This window comes from Rhinolophus sinicus, linkage group LG15 (assembly GCF_036562045.2).
Source record: "Rhinolophus sinicus isolate RSC01 linkage group LG15, ASM3656204v1, whole genome shotgun sequence".
In the NCBI taxonomy this organism is placed as follows: Eukaryota; Metazoa; Chordata; class Mammalia; order Chiroptera; family Rhinolophidae; genus Rhinolophus; species Rhinolophus sinicus.
The window spans coordinates 8,487,052-8,513,722 of NC_133764.1; the positions used below are offsets into that span (position 1 = coordinate 8,487,052).

A 26,671-nucleotide genomic window follows, 5' to 3' on the forward strand; every position below is an offset into this window, starting at 1 on the left:
CTCTCTCATTTCTTCCCCAAGGCAGACTCCTCTGCTCAATAAATCACAGCCATGAGTTCAGATGCAGAGATGGCTATTTTTGGCGTAGCCGCCCCCTACCTTCGAAAATCGGAAAAAGAGAGGATTGAGGCCCAAAACAAGCCCTTTGATGCTAAAACATCAGTCTTTGTCACGGAGCCCAAGGAATCCTACGTAAAGAGCATCATACAAAGCAAGGATGGAGGAAAAGTAACTGTAAAGACAGAAAGTGGAGCAGTAAGTAAAAACATAAGGAGAAAATACTCCCCCCCCCTTTTTTTTATCTCCTCACTTTGAGCTGAAGCCTTATCTATTGCTGATACAAGCACCCTTCTAGTCCATTTATAGACACCAGATTTAGAAGGCAAAAGAATTCTCAGTAGTAACCTCATTTCTCACCTTCCCAGCGACCCACAGGACGTTAGCCCACTAGTATCAGCCTGCACCATTTCTCTTCAATTCCCCAGTTCCCAGTCTAACTGCCCACACCTGGGGAGATCAAAGCTAACTTCTCCTATCAGAAGTACTATTTACTGAGTTAAATAATGTATTAATATCCTCCATTACTTCCCCCCAAATAGAAGTTTCTTGAAAGGAATGGCAAGGACAAATTTTAAAAATAACCTTTTAAAACAAGAGTGAAAGGATATAACCGGATAAACCGGGGACAGAAGAAAAAACTCTTTTTAAAAAGGTAGTGTCCTAGCTCATCATAGGAAACAGATTTGCTTAGCACCAAATTCTGAAATGAATATATTTTCATGACTTTATTTAAAGGAGAGTGTCTGCAAGTGTAGTTTTATAACCCAAACCAACAGGCAAACAGAAACCCTACCTCCAACCGTTAATACAAACTGGTCTCTAACTTTACTTGCCAGACTCTAACTGTCAAAGATGACCAAGTCTACCCCATGAACCCTCCGAAATATGACAAGATCGAGGACATGGCCATGATGACCCATCTCCACGAGCCCGCGGTGCTGTACAACCTCAAAGAGCGTTACGCAGCCTGGATGATCTACGTGAGTGCCCTTCCAACGTCTCTTTATTCCATTTAAAGAGTGAAAACAAGATCCACATGTTGCATTGTCTGATTTTCTCAGACCTACTCGGGCCTCTTCTGTGTCACCGTCAACCCCTACAAGTGGCTGCCGGTGTACAACCCCGAGGTGGTGGCTGCCTACCGAGGCAAAAAGCGCCAGGAGGCCCCGCCCCACATCTTCTCCATCTCTGACAACGCCTATCAGTCCATGCTGACTGGTGAGTGAGCGATGCAGCTATTTACAGAAATGTGGCAATAGAATCTTTAATGAATAAACAGACTTTGTCTGGGCCTCGATGATAATAATACACTGCAGCCACGTGGGGCTTCACTGTTTGCAAAGAACTTCCAGAGCCGCAGTGTCGTATGTGCTTCCCAGCAGCCATCTCCATTTTGTAGATGAATAAAGTGACGCTGAGTTCACTGACCTGCCCAAGCTAACCTAGCTAGTCACTGGAAGCCTCGTTGAAACAATTAACAGAACTCTGTAAACTTATCTGTTACTTTCCCATATTTTTCACTTTCTGTTTTGGATAGAAAAAAGTTCAAATAGATTAATTTTAAATATCCACCTCCACAGCAATCAAGGAAAACAGTTACCAGCTATAGCTGGAAAGCTTTGTAAAGCCTTATCTTGAAATGACACAGCTGATATTGCCAGCTTTTTGGGTAGAACAAGAGTAAAAACAAAAAGAAAAGAAAAAGAAAGAAAGCTATGACTTCTCCCAAAGATGCCTCTTTCTCTGAAAATATATTTCTTAATTATTTCAAAATCTGTTATTACTGCCTTATCAAAGTATAAAAAGCTTTGATATGCATTATAGGCCCAAACTCAGCATTAAAACCTTTTATCTTCACACACCAAATGTATTGCTTTTGGAAATATTCTAAATTCCTGAGTTTCCTGTTGGTCCATGGGATTTTGGAAACTGAGAGTGTTTTGTTGCTTTGTTTTTTGTGTCTGTTTTGTTGCACTTGTTTTTTAAATTGTCCTCTAAAGAAGAAGAAAGAAGAAAAAGGAATAAAATAGGAATCTTTTATTACAAATAGGCCAGTAGTTCTGTAAGGATTTCATGCCAGTAAACTGTTCTTTGGTTGTGAACAGAAGCTAACCACCTTCCAAAAAGTATCCAAATGCTGGCTCACTGCAGAGGTTTTAATACTCAGCAGCTGCATTTACACTGCCTCCACCCCTACCAAGGTCCCCACCTCAGCAGCTTTGGAACTGCTCCAAATTCAAGATTGCTTATGACTTCCAAACATGATTTTCATATAAATCCAGGCAAAACTGTGATATTGGACCTGGTTGATGTTAGTTTGGCATTGCCAGAAGAGACTAGAACATTATTATCTATGCTCTCACTAGATGTGATGTGATCTTCATGATTTTTCTTCTATTGGAAAAAGAAATCAATCTGAATATGTTCCAAAATCTGTATCTACTTCCCTGAATAGAACTTTAAAGTTCTCTAAAATCTATATCTACATCTAACTAACATGTAGATTTGTACCCATTTCTCTGAATAATTTTTAAATTTAAGAATTCTCAAAAATCTATAATCTATCAATATAAAATTAGAGCTTTCACAAATCAGAAAGTTGGTATAAATCCAATACATTGATTATATAACCAGTGACAATTTTTGTTTTTATTATTTAAAAATGTATATAAAGTAAAAAGGAAAACCAAAGTAAATGATAGTGCTTTTTATAAAGCATTTTGGGATCCTTCAGCAGAAGAATTCTCTTAAATCCTGAGTATTTTTATAGTAGCAGTATCCATCATGAACTTGATATGCCCGTGAGTCCCAGTTACAATCATTAGTCTATATGGTTCTCTCTGAAAGATTTAATGAATCCATTAGATAAGTAATGGATAACTAGCCAGACAAAATTTGAGAATGCATAAACTCATCATCATGGAAACATATACAGGATATCTTTTCCTTGATTGGGTGGGATTTTTTCCTTTTTGTGTGAGAGAGTAGTTATTTGTGACCTAAGAATAATTTTAGAATAATTCTACTATCAGCTCTGAAGCTAGTTGTACTAATGTGGGATTTTGCTTGTTCATAATAAAAATGAAGTGAATCTGGAAAACAAATTCCTTCAAAAAAAGGTGAATAAGCACAAACATTTACAATTCCAGATCCCTTCCTTGTTTAGTATCACCAGCATCAAATTAATGATATCAAGAACTAGGAGTCCAGTAGCAGAAAAATATATATATTGGAAGTCAAAAGACCTGAGTATCTTTGACCTTAACCAGCTGTGTAATTATGAGAAAAGTTACTTATTCCTCTTCAGGTCTTAGCTTCTTTATCTTTGAAAACTTCAAAATTCTACGATTCTTTTTTGGGGGGTGTTTTTAATTAAATTTATTGGGGTGACATTGGTTAATAAATTTATATAGGTTTCAAGTGTCCAATTCTATAATACATCACCTGTATATTGCATTGTATGTTCACCACCCAAAGTCAAGTCTTCCATCATCATATATTTGACCCACTTTACCCTCTCCTACCTCCCCCGACCCTCCTCTATGATTCTTTTACAGATGAAATTATACGATGCCTGGGATTTTCTCTAAAATAATACAGTGAGATGGATGGGGGTATAGATTATATAAAATTGACCAAATGAGAGTAACTGCTGACGCTGTATGATGGGTACATGAGGGTCTTTTATTATTGTCTCTACTTCTATGTATGCTTGAAATTTTTCATAACAAAAGTTAAAAATTAATAAAGCACAAAAAATAGATGATTCTTTTCCTCTCATTTTCACAAATTTTACTCCCAAAGGTAAGTGCTATTTGGGGGCTCAATACAAAAACAAAATCATAGGGAACATCTCTAAAATGTTAAAAAAAAAAAAAAAAATGGCTGTGTTTGATCTGAACTGATTAAAAAATCTTCATATTGATTGTGGGGATTTTTTTGCTGTTTGTTTCTTTTTTTAATTGATGGTCTTGATTTTTCTTTCACAGATCGAGAGAACCAGTCCATCCTGATCACGTATGTGGTTTGTTTCTTCTTCTCTCATTTGTGGTGATTGTCTTAAATGTTGGCAATGTGAGCTGTAGTTCTGATCTCTTCTCTGGTTTCTGTTTGACAGTGGAGAATCTGGGGCAGGGAAGACTGTGAACACCAAGCGTGTCATCCAGTACTTTGCAACAATTGCAGTCACTGGAGAGAAGAAGAAGGAGGAAACGAGCAAAATGAAGGTGAGTCTGACAGCCAGAGTCAGCATCAAGACTGCCAGGGCTCTCAGGAAGTCTGGAGCCCCAGATGTGAGGACGGCTCTTGCCTTTGCAGGGGACTCTGGAAGATCAGATCATCAGTGCCAACCCCCTCCTGGAGGCCTTTGGCAACGCCAAGACCGTGAGGAATGATAACTCCTCTCGCTTTGTAAGTCTCAGTCACAGAGGGGTCTTCTCTGCCCTTAAGTGTCAGAGTACCCACATCTGAATTATCATTTCAATTGCATCACTGTGTGCTTCAACTTTTAAATACAAAATAATCTTTCTCTTTCCAAGGGTAAATTCATTAGAATCCACTTCGGTACTACAGGGAAGCTGGCTTCTGCAGATATTGAAACATGTGAGTAATAGGACCAATGAAAATCAAAACAGATACACATGATTTCATTGGCAGGGGTATTTTGCAACAGTTGGTATGCATTGAGCCTGCTGCCAGTGTTGCCCGTGAGCCAATGCCACAGCTCATTCTGGAATTCCTGCCTCAGAAGCAACTATGACATTTTTTTCTAGGACATACACTAGGGCTATTTATGCATTCCTACAAATTACCTATAGGTTTACAATACATCACTGTGATTTGCTCTTGATCTGAGCTTTGGGAGGTGTTTGCAAGGAAGCCCCTGACACAGTTGGAGCTGATCTAAGGAAGGAAGGGATGTTAACGATAAATTATAACACAGAGGCCACGGAGCACCCACAGGAAAAGTTTATTTTTTCTAGCGTAGGTATGCTTCAGTCGCTTTAGTCTTCGTTCTTAGATGGTGAGAACCTTTGGGCAGTTGCCGCATGTATTTGGAATTCATATATGTAGCACCAAGAGGATTCATCACCAAATTGAAATCTCAATGGAGCCTATGTAATGTCCCCAATTGTAGCAGAGACACTAAAGCTCACTTAGTATCTCAGCAGCATGAATATTTTTTCTAATTCAATATTTCCCTTTCCTTCCAGATCTTCTAGAAAAGTCTAGAGTTACTTTCCAGCTAAAGGCGGAAAGAAGTTACCACATTTTTTATCAGATTACTTCCAATAAGAAGCCAGAACTGATTGGTAAGAAAGATCTTAAATTCACAGATGAAAGATAATATTTTTATTAACAACTTCTGATGTAAAACATACCCCCTGAATTCTATGTACCCAGAAATGCTCCTGATCACCACCAACCCATACGACTATGCCTTCATCAGTCAAGGGGAGATCACAGTCCCCAGCATTGATGACCAGGAAGAGCTGATGGCCACAGATGTAAGTCACACACACACACACACACACACACACACACACACACTTTTTAAAAAATCCATTATGAATGGGAGTGACAATAGCAACCCACTGTGTGATTACCTTAGTATATAATATAAATCCTCCTAAATAAGTTAGTCTCTTCTGCCCTAACCTTTGTCCTTTCATTTCTCATGGCAGAGTGCCATTGACATCCTGGGCTTTTCTCCTGAAGAGAAAGTGTCCATCTACAAGCTCACAGGGGCAGTGATGCATTATGGGAACATGAAGTTCAAGCAAAAGCAGCGAGAGGAGCAGGCAGAGCCAGATGGCACCGAAGGTACCAAATGAAGCTCCATCTGGATTTGAATTCGAGAATATGGCAAGACAAAAAGCCTATTCTAAACTCACGTCCCCTTTGCAGCTGGACTTCTGAAGTGCTTATACACATTTATACACATTACATGCTTTTCTCATCCCCTTTCCTTCTTCACATCTCCATAGCTCCATCATTTCTATCCAGCCCAAATATGTTCAAGTGAACCCTAATAGACACTTTTAAGGAGATACCTAAAAAAATACAACCCGGGGCCAGATCATTAGGGAGAGAATGAGATGGAACAGTGCGCCTGCTTTACCTTGGCAATGGCGGGCAGATATATAAGATAACTTGGCCTGGTGGCCTAGTTCGGCACTGCCTAGTGGCTGGTAATACAGGATCTGCCCAAACATAGCTGGGGGTGAAGAACGTCCCTAGATATCTGTGTACATGTGTGTTGTCTATATTTAAGCCTGTAGACAGTCTAGGCAGCAAATAAGATGAAAAAGGAATTGAGAAAGAAGAATCATACTCTACGTATAGAAACCTACCACGTAGGTATAGGACCTACCACGGAAGCTAAAGTTATCTGCTCCTTGAAGCCCTTCCTGCCCTTCTCCTCTACATTTTTCAGCAGTTACTTTTGTACCTGACACGTGGCATTTATATTATAGTCACTGACAGAATTTTAGAAAGGCACTCTGAAGTGAAATTTAATTCCCGCATTTTCAGATAAAGAAACTGATCCAACGAGGTGAAATTGGGAGGTGCAAAACTGAGATAAGGATGCAAATATTCTGACTTTTACGTGTCCCTACCAGTGAATACTAAGATTTATTTATCTTATACTTCCAATGACACCTAAGGTGTTTTAAGATCAGGGACTATGGCTTGTACCTTACATAAAGTATTTCTTTTTTTTATTAGTTTCAGGTCAAACAACATAATGATTAGACATAAAGTATTTCCATAAACAGTGAATGTGTTTATTGTTGATGAATTTCTCAAAAGCAACCTACAATAAATCACCAAAGGCCAGTATAACTGATTGACCATTTATTAGCAAGTACATCCTCGAATGCACAGAGAGTGGTCATCTGATCTTCTATAGAATTATTTAAAGGTTTTATTTAAATAATAAAGAAAATGGATTGGAGAAAAATGGCAAGATTAGGTTAAAAGTATATCCACCCTTAAATAACATTTCTTGAATTGTGTCTCTGCAGTTGCTGACAAGGCAGCCTACCTCCAGAATCTGAACTCCGCTGACCTGCTCAAAGCCGTCTGCTACCCCAGGGTCAAGGTCGGCAATGAGTACGTCACCAAAGGCCAGACTGTGCAGCAGGTAAATTCATGACATCAGTGAATCATACACATCCCAGCCCTGTAATAATGCCAGCAAACATTACTCCTTTCATAATGCCTTTAATAACACCAAAAACATTACTCTGTCCATGAAGGTGTACAATGCAATGGGCGCTCTGGCCAAAGCCGTCTATGAAAAGATGTTCCTGTGGATGGTCACCCGTATCAACCAGCAGCTGGACACCAAGCAGCCCCGGCAGTACTTCATCGGGGTCTTGGACATTGCTGGCTTTGAGATCTTTGATGTAAGTTGTCTTCATATTAATAAAAAGTGGGAGGAAGGTAACTTGGACTTTGATATACTAGGTATTATCATTACTCGTTTAAATTTGTGGTTTCTACATTGCTTTCTCCAGCAATGCACCTAGAGTTACCTCCAAAATATCTGGGAGGTAACAGAATGTAGTAATAATAACAGCTAAGATTTATTGAGAATTCAGTGTATTTCTGGCATTACATGAAGCCCTTCAGAATGTTACTTCATTTAATCTTCAAAACAACTCATGAAGGAGTAATTCATATTATTGCTAATTACATGTGGAGAAACTGAGATCAGGAAAATCAAAACACTTGCTGAAGATCCTACGACCATATAAGGCAAAGCCAGGGCAGGAACCCAGATCTGGGCATTTGGTCCATACACAAGGCATCGCCCATGGAGGAGAAAGGGCCTAAAGGTAGAAGTATAGAGACAGTTCAGAGTCTTTCTCTTCCAGGTTCACGTGACACGTACCATTTCCCCTCTGGGGCATCAGCTTCATCATCTATAAAATGAGGATGTAAATTTTTACAAAGACTCTTCCAGATCTTGAATTGTTACACTACATCAGGTCTCTGCTTTCACAGACCTCACAAGGACGATTTGCCAAATGTTTGATATGCATAGAAGATAAATTAGATAAGCTTTCCTTAACAATGTGACAGCCAAAAGTGACAATGTGAACTTTATCTTGAATTGGAGAGTGGGGGGTAGTAAAAGAAGTGAGGTTGTCCAATAAATTACTTTCACCCTTAAATCTGAACTATAAGTCAAAGGATCATGATTGTGCTTTTCATGTATATTACTGTCCATGCAATCTTAGAGGTGGAAGGCGGTAGATTCTACCAGAACTCCTGGTGTGATTGACATCTATGCCTTTAAATAATGCCCAGAATTCATGAAAAGGGTTCATGTCAGAAACAATCATTTTTTTCCTGGAATTTTTGAAGGAACAACAATTAGTCTAAATTTTATTTCATTAGCGATCTTCCACATTTTTTTCAATAACATATTTTTTTCACTAATGAATTTTGCTGCTATAAAAATCCATTTACTGTTGAAATTTTTGTTTTGTGCAGTTCAACAGCCTGGAGCAGCTGTGCATCAACTTCACCAACGAGAAACTGCAACAGTTTTTCAACCACCACATGTTCGTGCTGGAGCAGGAGGAGTACAAGAAGGAAGGCATCGAGTGGACGTTCATCGATTTTGGGATGGACCTGGCTGCCTGCATTGAGCTCATCGAGAAGGTCTGTTTGACTTCTCAAGAAAGGCTGGACTGGAAGGATAACTTTCCCATGTGTCTTAAGCAACGCTAGGAAGTATGACTTTAATCTTCAATAGATTGATTTCAGAGCAAATTAGAAAATTACCATTTAGAAGTAGTTTTCTCTTTTCAATTTTTACATCAGAGGGATCAGAATGTTTGGTTTCATTTTGTTCTAGAACAGTTTTGTTCAATGCGGATTCAAATCCAATTTTAAAGCCGCAAGGAAGGCTTTATTGAGCTGATCTGCTTCTCAAGAGGAACTATCTCATTGGTTCTAAATCTATCTCCATTATGATACAAGATATCAGCATAGAAATAAGTCTCTTTTTTCTAAATAAAAATTAATGCACAGGTAACACAGCTAGGGCTTATATGAAAGGTCATCTGTTTGGAAGTCAAGAAGTCAAGTTGCTTATGCTTCTTAATCTATCTTTAAGGAGATTAAATACACAGACTGTTTTAAATAAGGTTTGAGTTTTTATACTGCTTAATTATTGCCTATAAAGTAAACATCAAAGTTAGTAAGTCCTTTTCATAGCAAAATAAAACTTTGACAATAGATTAATCCACTCAGTAGGAAAAACAGTGTGATAAATACAGACCCTTTTAACAGATTACCCCCCACACGCTGTGCTGACATCTGGAGTTTGTATCCAGCTATTCTTTTAATGAAAATGATGCTGCGGTTTGAATATGAGAAAGAATGGTGGAAAAGTCATTCTGGTGATAGCACTAGAGCTGTGACCCTGTTTTACTGTATAAATATATTTAATTGGGGAATGATCATTGATCCAATGACAGCCCCTTTATCTATATCTTTTGAGAGAAAATAGATTGACACCAATGTCTACTTTTCTGAATTCAGCCAATGGGCATCTTCTCCATCCTGGAAGAGGAGTGCATGTTCCCCAAGGCCACAGACACCTCCTTCAAGAACAAGCTGTACGACCAGCACCTGGGCAAGTCCAACAACTTCCAGAAGCCCAAGGTGGTCAAAGGCAAGGCTGAGGCCCACTTCTCGCTGGTGCATTATGCGGGCACCGTGGATTACAACATCACCGGCTGGCTTGACAAGAACAAGGACCCCCTGAACGATACCGTGGTCGGGCTGTACCAGAAGTCTTCAATGAAGACTCTGGCCAGTCTCTTTTCCACATATTCTAGTGCTGAAGCAGGTACTTTCTGTAGCGTTAATCTAACTTAAACCTATTCCCACAGAATATTCACACACCTTTCTAGCCTCTGGGATTCTACTTTAATTGATGGGTTTTCTTTTTACCTCAGATGGTAGTACAAAGAAAGCTGCTAAGAAGAAGGGCTCTTCTTTCCAGACTGTGTCAGCTCTTTTCAGGGTAAAGTACAAATTTAATTCGAGAAATCTGTTCAGTTTCTATGAATTATCATAATTATTAGAGTCAGAATAAATTAGGACAGAATGGAATGTTAATAGGAATCACTTCAAATACTCAATCTTGTCAGGGTATAGCTAATGCAATACTTGTCCTGTAGGGTCAGGCGCTTTACCCATTATTCCTTATTATGACCATCTACTGCATTCAGGAATGTCAAAATGTCCTTAGAAGCTTTCTTATTATACAATAAGGCTTGTTTTTAAGGAAGCATAGCTGAACCCCCAGACTATCCCTGTGGAAGGTCATATCTTTATTCTGCTAATGTTGCCCTTTGAGAATGTTCCTGAATTCCTCTTTGACAATGAGCCTGAGATACACCCTTTAGGACATCCTCCCACCAAAACACATCTTTGCCCTGTAAAGTGGATTTAATTTTTAGGTACAAAAAGCACCTAAAGCCAAGGCTAGTGATTCAGATGGATGATTAAGCTAAAAAAAAAAAAAAAAAAATCTTGAGATTAAAAGAACAATAATACCTTTACTACAAATACTGTGATTTTCTTAAGTGGCTTAGAACTGGCTCTTCTAAAGAGGAATATACTAAATGTCCGGCCTAATGACTGCTTTGCTTTGTCTGAATGTAAATGGCTAAGTCTCATTCCTTTTCAAACTAAAATGCAGATATAACCTATGACCGAAACAGGAACACTGCCCTGTTCTTTTTCTTTCTCACTAGCAATCTGCATTCAAACGCTTAATAGTACTCTTGTGAATCACCCAACAGATTCTTGTGACATCAACTTATCCTTGTACATACTTTCAAAATGAAAAATTCATTACTTATTTTGTTTATTTCCTAATGGTTAACTGAGATGTGGGGGTGGGGGAGAAACCAACTCTGCCTCCTCAAAGAGTATACCTAAGAAACACTGAGAAATGTTTATTATATGTGAGTTTTCTATGGTTGAGTAAAACATCATCATCTGCCATAACCAATTACTCTATTTCTGGAATAACTCCCCCTATATGCTTCAGGCTGTGGATCGTTCTCAGGTACCCAAGGATATATGGTCTCATGATTTTAGACTGAAAAAAAAAAAAACAATCAAAACAAGAGGTTACAGTTCCCAGAGAATAATAAACTCAAGGGAGGAATGGCAAAAGTTGGAACAATTGCTAACCTAGGTTACCACTGTAAACCACTGCTGTGAAAAGCATTAGCACTGAGAGAGAGACAAAAGAGACCGTAGAGAGAAACTCAATTATTTTCAGATGAGGCTGAGAGAGACAAAAGAGCTTTCATAGAGTCAAGCAATTCATTACTGGCAGAACAAGGGCATAGTCCTTTGTCTTTTGTTTCCCAGTTAGGAACACTTCTGGGCTACTGAATTTTCAGTTTGTTTATAGGACAGATCCTAAGTGTTACAAATTATTACCTTGGACGGCTGCATTTCTTCTCAGTATTTTGGCCTTTCGGTTACTTGGCAGGCTAGAACTCTTGAGACCTTTAAAATACGGTGCAATTGAAGCCTCACAGACATATCTAGTAGTTAAGAGTGTTCATCGGTTCATTCCATATAATTACCAAAAAGAAATCTGAAACACAACTTTCTCATCGAGTCTCTTCTATCTGGTTTTCAAGGAGAATTTAAATAAACTGATGAGCAACCTGAGGAGCACACACCCTCACTTCGTACGGTGCATCATTCCCAACGAAACCAAAACTCCTGGTAAGACAGAAATAACCATGAGATAATCAGACAGGCACAAGTTTGAAAATGCAGTGCCCCATAGTAAGTACTCTGGTATGTTTTTAGGGTCCATGGAGCATCAACTTGTGCTGCACCAGCTGAGGTGCAACGGTGTGCTGGAAGGCATCCGTATCTGCAGGAAGGGCTTCCCCAGCAGAATCCTCTATGGGGACTTTAAACAAAGGTCAGTCTCTCCTTGTAGTTCACTGAATGCTTTGAAAATGCATCACCTTAACTGCTGTTTTCTGTTCATCATATTTCATGGATCCTGCTTAGTAAATATTGCAAAATTAAGAAGCCAAATAACATAGTCTCGGGGCAGGCCATAATAACCAGTTAGAAGAGGTGGCACTTCTTAAAAATACGAAGGAGGCATGCATGAGACAGTGGGAAAGTCACATTGTTTTATTATCTGCACTTACAGGACAGTTGGATTTTTTTTTTTTAATTTTACTTTTTCTCTGAGACTTTTATTGATGTTTCTTTTGGGTGTCACTTGATTTTCATACATGAGCACACATTCCTAATCTTTCTTTCTTTGACTGAAACAGATACAAAGTTCTAAATGCAAGTGCTATCCCAGAGGGACAGTTCATTGACAGCAAGAAGGCTTCTGAGAAACTTCTAGGGTCTATCGACATTGACCACACCCAATATAAATTTGGACATACCAAGGTATAACTGTTATTTATTTACACCTGATTCAAGTACCTTCTGCCTTCCCTGTGTCTCCTGTAGTATGGGGATGATTTGTGACTCTCCCTTTCTCCAGGTTTTCTTCAAAGCTGGCCTTCTGGGTCTTCTGGAAGAAATGAGAGATGACAAATTGGCCCAGATTATAACAAGAACTCAAGCCGTCTGTAGGGGATTCCTAATGAGGGTAGAATATCAGAAGATGTTGCAAAGGAGGTAACAACCTTGCAAGACATCAAGACTGTGAGGTCCCTTAGGGACTGTCAGTCAGCCTTCCTTGTTCATTAACGTTCATTTTGTGGCCAAGATGTGCTTTACACCCACTTCAGAACTCACTCCGACAACACAGCAGCTTTTGCTTACACTTGGATTCCCTCCAACACTTCTTTTCTCCCTCCAATCTCTCTCTTACAGCTTCTCACATACAGCTGCAGGAATGACTTCAGTGAGCACTATTTTCAGCACACCATATCTCAGTTTGGGGTTCCCCATGGTCTCCCATGTCAAATCCAAGTTACCTTGCGTGACTGTCAAAGTCCTCTCTATCCCCCACCTCATCTATCATTTCCAACCACACAGCCTTTTCCAGCCAGGCTAAATTATTTGCTTATCTCCTATTTTCAGGTTTGTACAAGCTCTCTCTCCTCATCCTAATTTATTTATTTAGGAATTCAGAACTTCCCCCTCCTCCTTTCTCTAATTAACCTCAGCCAGCTCTATCTACACAGCACTACTGAATTTCCTGTCCTCACACACACACATTCTGCATTTATTTTCTTCATTAAGTACTTATTTAGGTCTGCATTATAAGTATTCCCAAGTCTTTTGCCTGTGTCTATGATTTGTGTCATGGTATCTGCCTTCTCAGAGTTTTACGGTTCTTATAAATTGGACCTATAAAAATATAATTTCCATTTCAGCAAGCCTGAAGAGACATACACATTGCTATAAAGCAATCAAATCTTGCTGTCTATTGGCACAGTTTGCTGAAGGGATATCTTTTATTACTATTTTACAATTTTATTTTAATAAAACAAATTTTGGAGCTCAGGCCATGCTAACTCCCCTGTAGATATTAAAAATCTAACTGAGCAGGTAAAAATGAGGCATTTGAAAGAATTTGAAAAAAAGCCAGTATATTCTCTGAAGAAGCTAACAAAGGAATTTTACACGGTGTATAATTCGCTGGTGAGTAAAGTAAGAGGAGAAGCTTCAAGGAAGACATGATAAATCATAAGCTCAATTTAGGTGGGCAATTCAGAAAGCAACCTCTACCATTTCATAGTTCACATCCGTATGCCAACAGCCAAGCAGCACAATCAATTTACAAGTGCCACGTCCATTCTCAAATCACTAAGGTTGTGATATCTCAAATGGTCTTGGAATGGACATGAGGCTCAGCCATGTAAAGCACTCCCCCTCGAAAGTCCACTTCTTTGTTAGTTTGATAGGGACTTAAGAACCCAGAATTGTCCAGTATGAGCAGCACACATTAGTAAAGTGTTTATACTGAGGATACTATGAGTATGAAGGTAAGGGCACATGTGCATGCGTGTGCGTGTATGTATGTGTATGTGTGTACCCTGCATATAACATATAGAGAATTTGACATGTCATTTATATCCATATGTAGGAGGTCATTAAGAGGGGAGTTTGTGTGTAATAAAAAAACAAAACCAATAACATTGTCTCTAATATTAGATCAATCTACACTGATATTTTTATGCCATTTCAGAGAAGCCATTTTCTGCATCCAGTATAATATACGTGCTTTCATGAACGTCAAGCACTGGCCCTGGATGAAACTATTCTTCAAGATCAAGCCCCTGCTGAAGAGTGCAGAGACCGAGAAGGAGATGGCCAACATGAAGGAAGAGTTTCAGAAAACCAAAGAAGAACTTGCCAAGTCAGAGGCAAAAAGAAAGGAACTGGAGGAAAAAATGGTCACTCTCTTGAAAGACAAAAATGACCTGCAACTTCAGGTTCAGTCTGTGAGTACTCTGTATTCTAAATATACCATGTTATTGAATACAGTTTTTCTGGAATGCATACATACATTGGATTTACAAATGGCCTTTTCTTGAAAAAGGAAATCTCAAGGTGTGTTTTTTTCCTTTTTTTTTTTTTTTTTTTTTTGGAATTTCACTTAATCTTCAATATTCTCATGAAGGCACAATTACTTCCAAATTACAAATGGAAAAGGGAAGATCAAAGAATGTATTTAACGGTATCACAATTTTAACATGAAGGAAGCAGCTGATAGGCCAGCCCCCAAATCTCATTGTGTCCATTTGCCTTGCCTGCTTCATCCCAGTCTTAAAATATAGTCCTATTTTCTGAATGCAAATGTATGAACTTGTATGCAAATTCAAGACCGTTATTCTTATTTCTGTCTGTATCTCCTTTCCCCAGCCCCTGAGATTTAGCTCAGAAAATTTATTTGTGGTACTCGAACTGAATTACCAGGGTATATGGTAAATGCCCTCTATGATTCTTCCTTTGACACAGATTTAGAGTTCTTAAGGCCTCTATTTATTGGTTCAGGAAGGAGTTGTAATCAGAGTGGGGTTAGGTTTGGCACCTGCACTCTGGCCAAGCACAACGTCCCATTTCCTTGGTCCAACAAGCCCAAAAATGTCATGAAGAAACCTATGAAAAGGAAAGTTTTCCTAAAATGTTGAAGCTATTTTCAACTTTTCCTTCTGATAACTTTACTTATACTTTGGGAAAGTTTTCCCAAAATCATAGGATCACACCTCTTCATCTTAACCTCTTTCATAGGTATTATCATTAGTTTATTGAGTGTATTCACTGTTTAAAAGAGATGCAAAGGAACCTGGGAAGTCCCCACTATCATCCATTTAAGCATTCAAAAACTTAACATATGAACAAGACAAGCACTGAGATATTCAAGAAATTCCCCAGGCAAGAATAATCTAAAAAATTAGTGGCTGAACTAATTTTTATGTGAGTCCTTTAGTCATTTATAAAAACATTATTGAACTATATAGTTTCACAAAATCACATGTTCTTATATATTCTAAAATTTATTTTAAGACTAATAGGTAATTAGTAAAACGGAAAAGAAAATTGCAGACAATTATAGGTCTGTTATGGACTATCAGGAAGCTTTGACGGTATTAAAACAATGCTGCATGGAAATGTATTCATAGGCATACTTTTTTTTTCTTTTTCTTTTCTGTTTTAAATTCAGTCTAGTAACTAGTTGCTTGAGGTGAGTAGGGAATGCTCAAAACCCAAATTAACCAATTTGACTAAGTCATGATCTTTGAATATTACAGCTGAAATGCTCTTAGCAATCATTTATTCCAACTCCCTTAATTATATATGAGATAATTGGACATAAGGGGAATAAAGCAATAAAGGTCATACATATAGCAAATTTGGGACAAGAAACCAGGCTTCCTTTGGTTCCTCCACTCTTCTACACACTGCTTTTTAAAAGTCAATTGCTCCAACCCAATCATTTTGCAGACTGATTTGCTTCTAAAGCTATAGTCGCACTTCTAATGAGCTTCATTTCCCTAGGCCATATAATAATATTCAATTAAGTTTAATTTATATTCATACTGAAAATTCATCAATATTCAGTGAACATTACTATTTCATACAAAGAACAAGTTCAAATTAAGTAACAAATTCTCTAAATATCTCATTGAATCTCCCCACAGGAAGCTGATGCCTTAGCTGATGCAGAAGAAAGGTGTGAGCAACTGATTAAAACCAAAATCCAGCTCGAGGCCAAAATCAAAGAGGTAAATGAGAGAGCTGAGGATGAGGAAGAGGTCAATGCTGAGCTGACGGCCAAGAAGAGGAAACTGGAGGACGAATGTTCAGAACTGAAGAAAGACATCGATGACCTTGAGCTGACACTGGCCAAGGTTGAAAAGGAGAAACACGCCACAGAAAATAAGGTATGAATCATATTCTGCTTTACTAAAATAGAAGTTCTACCATCCAATATGCTGCTTTATAGTAGAGACAATCCCTCTTTAACCTTCTAGGTGAAAAACCTCACAGAAGAGATGGCAAGCCTGGATGAGATCATAGCTAAGCTGACCAGGGAGAAGAAGGCCCTCCAAGAGGCCCACCAGCAGACCCTGGATGACCTGCAGGCAGAAGAGGACAAAGTCAACACCCTGACCAAAGCTAAAACCAAGCTGGAGCAGCAAGTGGATGACGTAAGTGTATTTTTAATAACCATTTGAAAAAAATTGTAATACACTTTCAGTTTTTAACAAATTTTCCTTTCTTATTAGCTTGAAGGGTCTCTAGAACAAGAAAAGAAACTTCGAATGGATCTAGAAAGAGCAAAGAGGAAACTAGAGGGTGACCTAAAATTGGTCCAAGAATCCACAATGGATGTAGAAAATGACAAACAGCAACTTGATGAAAAGCTTAAAAAGTAGGAACTCCAGAAAAAAAATTCTATGTGACATCATCTTTCAATTCATAGGGGTACTAATGTCTTGTTCTTCTGTATAAAGGAAAGAATTTGAAATCAGCCATCTTCTAAGCAAAGTTGAGGATGAGCAAGCAGTAGGAATTCAACTACAGAAGAAGATCAAAGAGTTGCAGGTGAGTCATCTCGCCTCCATTTTTTATGCACCCTAGAGTAACCTGAAATTGAGATGAGTTTATGTTAATGTGCTTGTGTCACCCCCCAGGCCCGCATTGAGGAGCTGGAGGAGGAAATCGAGGCCGAGCGGGCCTCTCGGGCCAAAGCAGAGAAGCAGCGCTCTGACCTCTCCCGGGAACTGGAGGAGATCAGCGAGCGGCTGGAAGAAGCCGGCGGGGCAACTTCAGTCCAGATTGAGATGATCAAGAAGAGGGAGGCTGAGTTCCAGAAAATGCGCAGGGACCTGGAGGAGGCCACCCTGCAGCACGAAGCCACCGCGGCCACCCTGAGGAAGAAGCACGCGGACAGCGTCGCTGAGCTCGGCGAGCAGATAGACAACCTGCAGAGGGTCAAGCAGAAGCTGGAGAAGGAGAAGAGCGAGATGAAGATGGAGATCGATGACCTTAGCAGTAACGCAGAGACCATTGCCAAGGCCAAGGTACCCAATACCGTCTCTAAATGAGGTCCATTGTTCTCTGTCATTAAACATTGTTTGCAGGCAGTTTATAGCACTCATCTATTGTTTTCTGTTCTAATATACTCCATTCTGTTTCATTGTTTTCAACGCTGGCTCTGACCAACTAAGATTATTTCAAAATCCCCTTTAAACGAGTGTCAGTCTTATTTGGATAAATGGATGGGCTCCAACAGTGACTCTTTAGGGACGTCATGCACTCACCACGCTTGAATCCCAGCATGTCCCATAGAGTTGGTGCCAGAACTTGCTACTCACACAACATCAATTTAGTCAATCTAAAAATATTTTAAGCATCAAGCTTTACCTTTTTTTTACTGCATACAACGTCTCATCCTTCACTGCCACGTGTCTCACAGGGAAACCTTGAAAAGATGTGCCGCACTCTAGAAGATCAACTGAGTGAACTTAAGACAAAGGAAGAAGAGCAGCAGCGGCTGATCAACGATCTGACGGCTCAGAGAGCGCGCCTGCAGACGGAAGCAGGTGAAGCCCTTGCTCTGAGTCCTGAAACTTTGTACCAGATAAAAGCAATTCCAGGGGTTCTTAATAAATAGCAATACTCTCATTTTAGAGGAAGATAAACAAACTATCTGAACGTGCTAAGCAGGTCAAAAAGAAAAAGAAAATTAGCAAGAATCAGCAAGCAAATTTACTTGTTACACTCCTATGGCAATTCTGCTCTTTAATCTCCAGTTCTAACTAGTTCTATAATATTTAGAAGTATATATTTCATTCATATATATATATGTATATATATGTATATATATATATATATATATATATATATATATATATATATATATATATATATATATATATATATATACACACATATATATAAAAACTTTAGGATAATTTTTTTAAGGTCATTAACAAAGTTCTTTACTTCTATTATTCTTAGGTGAATATTCCCGACATTTAGATGAGAAAGATGCTTTAGTCTCTCAGCTTTCGAGGAATAAACAAGCATCTACTCAGCAGATTGAGGAGTTGAAACGTCAGCTAGAAGAAGAAACTAAAGTGAGTTTTACCAAATATCTTCTCGGCTAATCAAACCTAAAGCATGTCCACTTAGGTTTCACTTCGGATGTGTAAATTAAATATCACTGAGTAAATGAACTTAAGTCACTGAACTGGTCTTTCCGCAGGCCAAGAATGCCCTGGCCCACGCCCTGCAGTCCTCCCGCCACGACTGTGACCTGCTGCGGGAACAGTATGAGGAGGAGCAGGAAGGTAAAGCCGAGCTGCAGAGGGCGCTGTCCAAGGCCAACAGCGAGGTTGCCCAGTGGAGGACCAAATACGAGACAGACGCCATCCAGCGCACGGAGGAGCTGGAGGAGGCCAAGTATGTACTGTGAACTCTGGGGGAGGAACATGACATGGTTTCTGAGCTGCCCACTCTGTGATGATGTTGGTAACAATAATAGAAGCTAACACTTACTGAGTGCCTACTATGTGTCAAGTACTATATATACTGGTACATTAGTTCATTTAGCTTTCATACCAACATTATTTTGGTATTGTTATTCTTATTCCTATTTACAAATGAGGAAATTGAGGCTGTGAGAGATTAACGAACTAACCCAAGGGCAAATGATTAAAAAATGGGACAGCTGGGATTAGAACCAGACATTCTGACTCCAGAGCCCACCTTAAGTATTGCAGTATAAAGAGATGGCTCTTAAAACTCATGTTAGAGGCCACGTAACATTCAGGATTGGTCTGAAACAAGTAAAGCCTTAGCCTGTACACAGACTAAAGGGGACCTTCAAGTAGATCTTCTCGGGCCTCAGAGCTAAAGACTGTTCTGTACCTTAAGGATGTATAGTTGGTACACAATTAGGAATGAAGAATGTAGGTAATTCACAAGGGAAAAAAACACCTGTTTTTGCTTAAACTGCATGAATCGTCCTGATTTACCCATCATTTTCTTTCTCTGGTGAGACTGTCCAAATATATATGATTAGAAGAAACTGGCTACTTTTCCTTGAGAAAAAATACATTCAATGAAATGGAAAGTCTGCAAAAGCAAATATATATGCTCGATATATTTTTGTTCCATAAAATACCTAGTTAGCCTCGAATCTTTTTTGAAATGAGCTGAGATATATAAACAAATCAATTAAATTGTTCTGGCCACACATTCTCCCCAATCATACTCAATCAGAAGTCCTAAAGATTCTGACTTACTTACACAGTAAGACCCAAATAATGGAGCACTATCAACAGTGGCCTCTAAGAATTCAGTAGCATACCAAGGACCTAAATCCAGTTGTTCACCACTTTGAACCTTTTCATACAGAAAGCAGTTCTGGCTACCAGTTTTGAAAACCACATTACTTGCCATTATGGAAACAGGACTGTAAAGGGGATGAAGAAGGTGAACGTTTGCCCCTGTCCTTGACCGCTCTTATTAACTGCCTAGCTAACTTTTCAGGAGGAAGTTGGCCCAGCGGTTGCAGGATGCAGAGGAACACGTAGAAGCCGTGAACGCCAAGTGTGCCTCCCTGGAGAAGACCAAGCAGCGGCTCCAGAATGAAGTGGAGGACCTCATGCTTGATGTGGAGAGATCTAATGCTGCCTGCGCGGCTCTTGATAAGAAGCAAAGGAACTTTGACAAGGTAGCCCAGCCTACTTAAACTTTATCATTGTTTTACCTAGTCTCCCTTTCTCCTCGCTTCGGCTGATGATTTACTGCTTCTCAGATCCTATCAGAATGGAAACAGAAGTATGAGGAAACTCAGGCTGAACTTGAGGCCTCCCAGAAGGAGTCCCGGTCTCTCAGCACGGAGCTGTTCAAGGTGAAGAATGCCTACGAGGAATCTCTGGATCACCTTGAAACCATAAAGCGAGAGAATAAGAACTTACAGCGTGAGTCCTCTTGAACTTTCCTGCCCCACATGGCCCTGGCTGCACCTTCCCATGTTGCCATCAGCTGACCACTTCCCCCTTGTCTGTTCACTCACAGAGGAGATTTCTGACCTCACTGAGCAGATTGCTGCGGGTGGGAAGCAAATCCATGAACTGGAGAAAATAAAGAAGCAATTGGACCAAGAGAAATGTGACATTCAGACTGCCTTAGAGGAAGCAGAGGTACATGTTGTTAGGTACTGGGGCAGAAAAATCAAAGACAAACATCAGTGAAACACTCAAAGTAGGCAATGATACTGTAAAATAGATATATTATTACAGAACTATTGAGAAGTTGAACTCATATAACCTTTAGGAAGGGTAATTTGGCAACAGTAATCAAAAGCCTTAAAAATGTAAATACTATGACCCATCAATTTTTCTAAGAAACAATCCTGACAAAATAATCTTAAATGGAAGTAAAGCTATTAAGCACAAAGATGTCCGATACAAGAACAAGATTAAAAAAATTATAGAACACCCACATGATGCAATTTTATACAGAGATTAAATATAATTAGTATGGGGAAATATCTATGGTAGACAGTAACTTTTAAAGCAACATACACATTTGAATAAACAATATAACTGTATTATGTATAAATATATATAAGTAGAGAAAAAAACTAGGCAAAAATGGTTCTCTCTGAGTGGGGGCACAACACAAGTTTTTTCTTTGCTTTTATATATCTCCCCATATTCTACAGTGAACATGTATTATGAAATCAGAAAAAATATATCTTTTAAAACTGAAACTTTCTACAACAGGACTTAGAATATCACATATGAGCATTTTAATTTATAAAACAGGTTAAGAGTTCATGTTTACTACACATACGTTTAATCATATAATTTTTGTTAGTACTTATATGAATAATATTTGCATAGCACTTTACAAAGCACCTTTATTACAGAGCTGCCCTATATAATTCATGACTAAATAAACAAAAGAATGATTTACCTAGCAGACTCCTGGAACCATTGCACTGTACTTTGTGAAATTACATAAACTAGTATTAATAAAAGTTTGGCTCACAAGGGAATGTAGTCTAAAGATTCACATTATTTTCCATTATTAATTGATCACTGTGTTGTTAAGGCATCTCTTGAACATGAAGAGGGAAAGATCCTGCGCATCCAGCTGGAGCTGAACCAGGTCAAGTCTGAAATTGACAGGAAAATTGCTGAAAAGGATGAGGAAATTGACCAGCTGAAAAGAAACCACGTTCGAGTTGTGGACTCCATGCAGAGCATGCTGGATGCTGAGATCAGGAGCAGGAATGATGCTCTGAGAGTCAAGAAGAAGATGGAAGGAGATCTGAATGAAATGGAAATCCAGCTGAACCACGCCAACCGCATGGCTGCTGAGGCCCTGAGAAACTACAGAAACACCCAAGGGATCCTGAAGGTAAATGAGTCCACATTTAACCATTCGGATAAGTCAGGTAAGCTACCTGTTTTCTATTCCTCAAAACCATCCATGAAACCACGCTTTTTTTTTTTTTAACGAATTATACAGCTCATAGTATGGAGGTAGCTAAATTAAATACACATAGAACATAATATTATTAAAGAAATGTTATGTGAAAGAACAAACAGAAGCCCAGATTAAGGTATGATATGAGAGGAAATGTAAGACTGGCACCAACAGGCGTTGAGTTTGAGTCTTAGTTTTGACACTTACTAGCTGCCTGATTTTAGGTGGGTTATTTAACCTCTTAGAATCTGTTTCTTCCTCTACAAAATAAGAATGAAACTACCCACCCTCATAGGGTTATTGTGAGGATCAAATGAGACCACGGATATCAAGTCCTGGGTAAAGCATATGGAAAATGCTCCATAAATAATAGCCATTAGTGACTCACACATGAAAAAATAACCAGTTAATGGAATAAACAGAAGAATCTGTCTCCTGGTCATTCTTTCTTACCTGAGCTGGTGACATCACCACTTTCATGATCTTTCAAATGACAGTCCTGTCATTTCCTGTCCTGGCACCAGTACATTCTTCCAGTTCATCTCCAGAGATGTTCATATCCTCTTAAGAGTGTCTAAGGCCATTTTTCTTATTTAACAGGACACCCAGCTCCACCTGGATGACGCCCTCCGGTGCCAGGAGGACCTGAAGGAGCAGCTGGCCATGGTGGAGCGCAGAGCCAACCTGATGCAAGCGGAGGTGGAGGAGCTGCGGGCATCTCTGGAGCAGACGGAGAGGGGCAGGAAGATTGCAGAGCAGGAGCTCCTGGATGCCAGTGAGCGCGTCCAGCTCCTGCACACCCAGGTGAGACCCTCACATCAAATAAATGCTGGTGTATTAGTAAGTGATGAATCGGAATTATAGTGTAAAAGTACTCCATGTTTATAAACATATGTGTATGAAAAAGGATGGGGGATATGCTCTAAAATATTAATTGCAGTTATCTTGAGATGTGGGGTTAAAAGTGTTTTTATGTGTGTGTTCCTATTTGTCTTTTTTAGATTTTCTACCCCTTTCCTCCCAAAAAAGAGGGTATTATCTTTTTGTTTAAAAACAAGGTTTGGTTGTTTATTTTTCAAAGCATCATGTGGACCAAACCTGAATAAAGATATCTGTTGACTCCAGAATCTGAAAAGGCTTCATGCAGTGTTTCCCATGAGGGGCTCTTCAGCATTTGGCCCTTTGTATTTACTGACCCAATGCTTTGCAGGACATTTCGCACCCCTGACTTGTCCAAATATTAAAAGCAGTTGCATTCCCTCATCACTTTGACAATGAAACATATCCACCCCACACATTTCCAAATACCCACTGGGGCAGTAGTGCTTCCTTCTGAAGACCACTGGGTTGACATTTTAAGAAAATGCTTCAATAGGACTTTCAGCAGCCTGAACTAAGGGGCCAAAGCATGAAAGTTCACAGAGAACAGATTGCTTCTCATTGAGAAAATCCCAGTGCCAGGCACTCACAAAAAGAATTTATTCTTTTCAATTGTTACCCCAATAAATTTAATAAAATAAAATTAAAAAAAAAAAGAATTTATTCTTTTCTAATATTTCCAACCTTTTAAGGATAGAATACTAGTGATGTCCAGTTGAAATATAATTGAAAGAGCAATTAATTAATATAGGCATTCTTAAACCTCAGAAGTCATTATGCATAAAGTAGATGGAATTTAGGGCAATTGGTGGGGGGGAGGGGTTCCAGCATTGTAAATAATGATTTTGCACTACAAAATATTTACAGTTTAGTGAAATGTTCCCCTTAGTCCCTTGCATGAGCCAACAAGTCAGATATTTGTAAAACCTCAAGAGGGCAAACTGCAAATCTTACAAATTTCCACTATTTTTAACAGAACACCAGCCTGATCAACACCAAGAAGAAGCTGGAGACAGACATCTCCCAAATCCAGGGAGAGATGGAGGACATTGTCCAGGAAGCTCGCAACGCAGAAGAGAAAGCCAAGAAGGCCATCACTGACGTGAGCACGCTGAGCACTTGTTTTCCTGCTACGGGTATGCGACCCACCATGACCACGTTTCCTTATTATCTTGATTGATTTGCTAATTAGGCGGCCATGATGGCTGAGGAGCTGAAGAAGGAGCAGGACACCAGCGCCCACCTGGAGCGGATGAAGAAGAACCTGGAGCAGACGGTGAAGGACCTGCAGCACCGTCTGGATGAGGCTGAGCAGCTGGCCCTGAAGGGCGGGAAGAAGCAGATCCAGAAACTGGAGGCCAGGGTGGGTGTCTCAATCTCTCTGACTCTGAGAGCAGAAAAGGGGCACTCTCTCTACCTTTCTCTCTTCCTACATATCAGCTCCCATCTTTGTCCTGGGGCTGAGGACATCCATCCAGTATCTTCCAGTAGATCCTGAGCTAATTAATACCCTCCAAGACTGCCTCTATAAGTAAATATCTTTCTTGGATGCAGGTACGTGAGCTGGAAGGAGAGGTTGAAAATGAACAGAAACGCAATGCGGATGCTGTTAAAGGTTTGCGGAAACATGAGAGAAGAATAAAGGAACTCACCTACCAGGTAAGGAAACAGCTTTCTAGACTATCCAGACTTCCTGCCCAGTGGGAAAACCTGGTGGTGATTTATGTGGCATTCACAAAGACACGTGAACTTGACACATACAAGGGGCAAATGACAGAGATGCTGAGCACACACCTACACTAGGCTTGGAAAAATCAGAAAGGCCTTTAGATAATAGCATAAGAGAGGAAAGAATACAGGTTTTAAAGCCAGATAAACTAGGTATAAGCGCTGATTTGGCCTCTCTTATTTTTTGAACTGGGGTAAGTTACTTAACACTCTGAACCTTAGTTTCATCACCTATAAAATAAAATAACAACATCTACTCTCCATGGTAGGAAGATAAGGGTTAGAGAAGTTGTGTATAATTACCTAATACAGTGCCTGCACACACTGGATACAGAACAAGAGTGGTGACTGTCATTACTAGGAAGGAAGCCTCAGAATTGACCAAGTTTACCCCAGGCCCACTGCCGTCATACCAAAGGGACTTATTTTACCACCTATAGTAGGCTTATTTCATTGGGTTGAATGCAGATCGTTTTTTCCAACTTTCAGACTGAGGAGGACCGCAAAAATGTTCTCAGGCTGCAGGACTTGGTGGACAAACTACAGGCAAAGGTGAAATCATACAAGAGACAAGCTGAGGAGGCTGTAAGTATCTTTATGCCTTTGAGGGAAGAAAACTTCTTTTGGGGTAGAAAATGGATAAAGAAAATATGTTAATGAGAAAGAAGGAGACAAAGTAAGAATAGACAACTCACAGGTTGAGATGATTTTATAAATACAAATCTACCCCCAAATCCTAATTACAGAATAAAACTTCAAGAGAAGACATTTTTATTATTGCACAATTTGTAAAGTTTGGAGGGGGGGAGAAAGAAAATTCTACATAACCCACCTTACTTGATAGCTGCAAAGAAGACACAGTAGAAACTCTAAATAACACCATGATAAATACTATTTTCCCTCTAGAAATGCACAAACTCAAGTGTTTTCAAAAGCCAAATATAATGCTTTCACCCCAACTGATTTATTCACTCACTACCAGTATCATCATCGGGGATCATCTCTCCACTTAAGCCATAGCAAATAAGGACATGCTCGTTAGAAGATTCTCCAGCTTTACTTTCCCCTCATTCTTCCAAGTACAATGTAGTAGGCAGGAAGTAAGTAGGAAGTAAAGAAAGGAAAGAAGAGAGAGGCACGAATGGTAATAAGTTCAGCCGATAGAGGCCTACTTTCTTCCTAGCCCCACTTTTTCCTTTCTCTGTATACCAGAGTTAAAATATATGGCAAAAAAAATTTAAAGTGGGATTTCCCCAAAGTTATAATTTGACCTTACATTTTCTCACTAAACTTTTAAGGGAGGGTACCTCGGTCTCTGCTTCCACTCCATACATTAAAAATGGATTTCAAGTATATATAGATTTGATATCATAAGGTTGTCCCTTCCATTTTGAAATGGCTTCTCTCATTCTTTAAAGTAAAAAATGTAATTAAACTTATAAGTTCTGTCCAGATTTGAAGTCAGATATGGTAAACTGACCATAACAAGGAAATATGTGAGTTGAAAAAATAATCCTGTTTGGTGACAAGTGCAAGGAGTACCATAAAACCTAATTCTCACATTTTTATCTCTGTTCTTAGGAGGAACAATCCAACACTAATCTCACGAAATTCCGCAAGATCCAGCACGAGCTGGAAGAGGCTGAGGAGCGGGCTGACATCGCCGAGTCCCAGGTCAACAAGCTGCGGGCGAAGAGCCGTGAAGTTCACACAAAATTCAGCGCAGAGTGAACACATTTGCCCGATGCCGCCAAGTGGCTGACGAAATGCACAAAATGTGCTCTTTTTGGTCACTTGCTTTATGATGTTTACTTTTCTCTTACTGTTGAATAAAAACTACAGTAAACTTCTACATTAAACCAAACTGTCGCTTTTTTATTTCCAAAATTATTGACTGTCAAATACAGTTCTCACCTAGCTATTTTTTTATTTAAAATATTGTATATGGTTTTGCAGAGCATTCAATATTTTGTACCTCCATCACCATCCAGCATCCCCTTTCCCATCC

The 26,671-nt window shown here is 39.3% G+C and overlaps 1 protein-coding gene and 1 long non-coding RNA gene across 4 annotated transcripts in view; one reads left to right on the top strand and one right to left on the bottom strand.

The window, feature by feature from the left end:
• LOC109460131 (myosin-8) lies at positions 1-26,422 on the top strand. Its single transcript, XM_019755219.2, has 38 exons — positions 1-255; positions 897-1,040; positions 1,122-1,278; positions 4,050-4,077; positions 4,178-4,286; positions 4,378-4,470; positions 4,599-4,662; positions 5,274-5,372; positions 5,464-5,567; positions 5,745-5,883; positions 7,089-7,207; positions 7,323-7,472; positions 8,566-8,736; positions 9,622-9,931; positions 10,041-10,108; positions 11,751-11,838; positions 11,926-12,043; positions 12,411-12,534; positions 12,632-12,768; positions 14,288-14,543; positions 16,245-16,487; positions 16,578-16,754; positions 16,833-16,978; positions 17,061-17,151; positions 17,241-17,630; positions 18,026-18,152; positions 18,571-18,689; positions 18,818-19,014; positions 20,107-20,290; positions 20,375-20,540; positions 20,638-20,762; positions 21,679-21,987; positions 22,657-22,860; positions 23,912-24,037; positions 24,128-24,298; positions 24,490-24,594; positions 25,153-25,248; positions 26,245-26,422. The coding sequence occupies exons 1-38, from the start codon at positions 52-54 to the stop codon at positions 26,392-26,394; spliced, it is 5,808 nt and encodes a 1,935-aa protein (XP_019610778.2). The 5' UTR covers positions 1-51; the 3' UTR covers positions 26,395-26,422.
• LOC141568875 (uncharacterized) overlaps positions 12,533-26,671 on the bottom strand; it is a 101,744-nt gene continuing 87,605 nt past the window's right edge. For all 3 annotated transcript variants that reach the window (XR_012492120.1, XR_012492122.1, XR_012492121.1), the window contains exon 4: positions 12,533-12,661. This is a non-coding gene — a long non-coding RNA (uncharacterized LOC141568875). The remainder of the gene's footprint in view (positions 12,662-26,671) is intronic.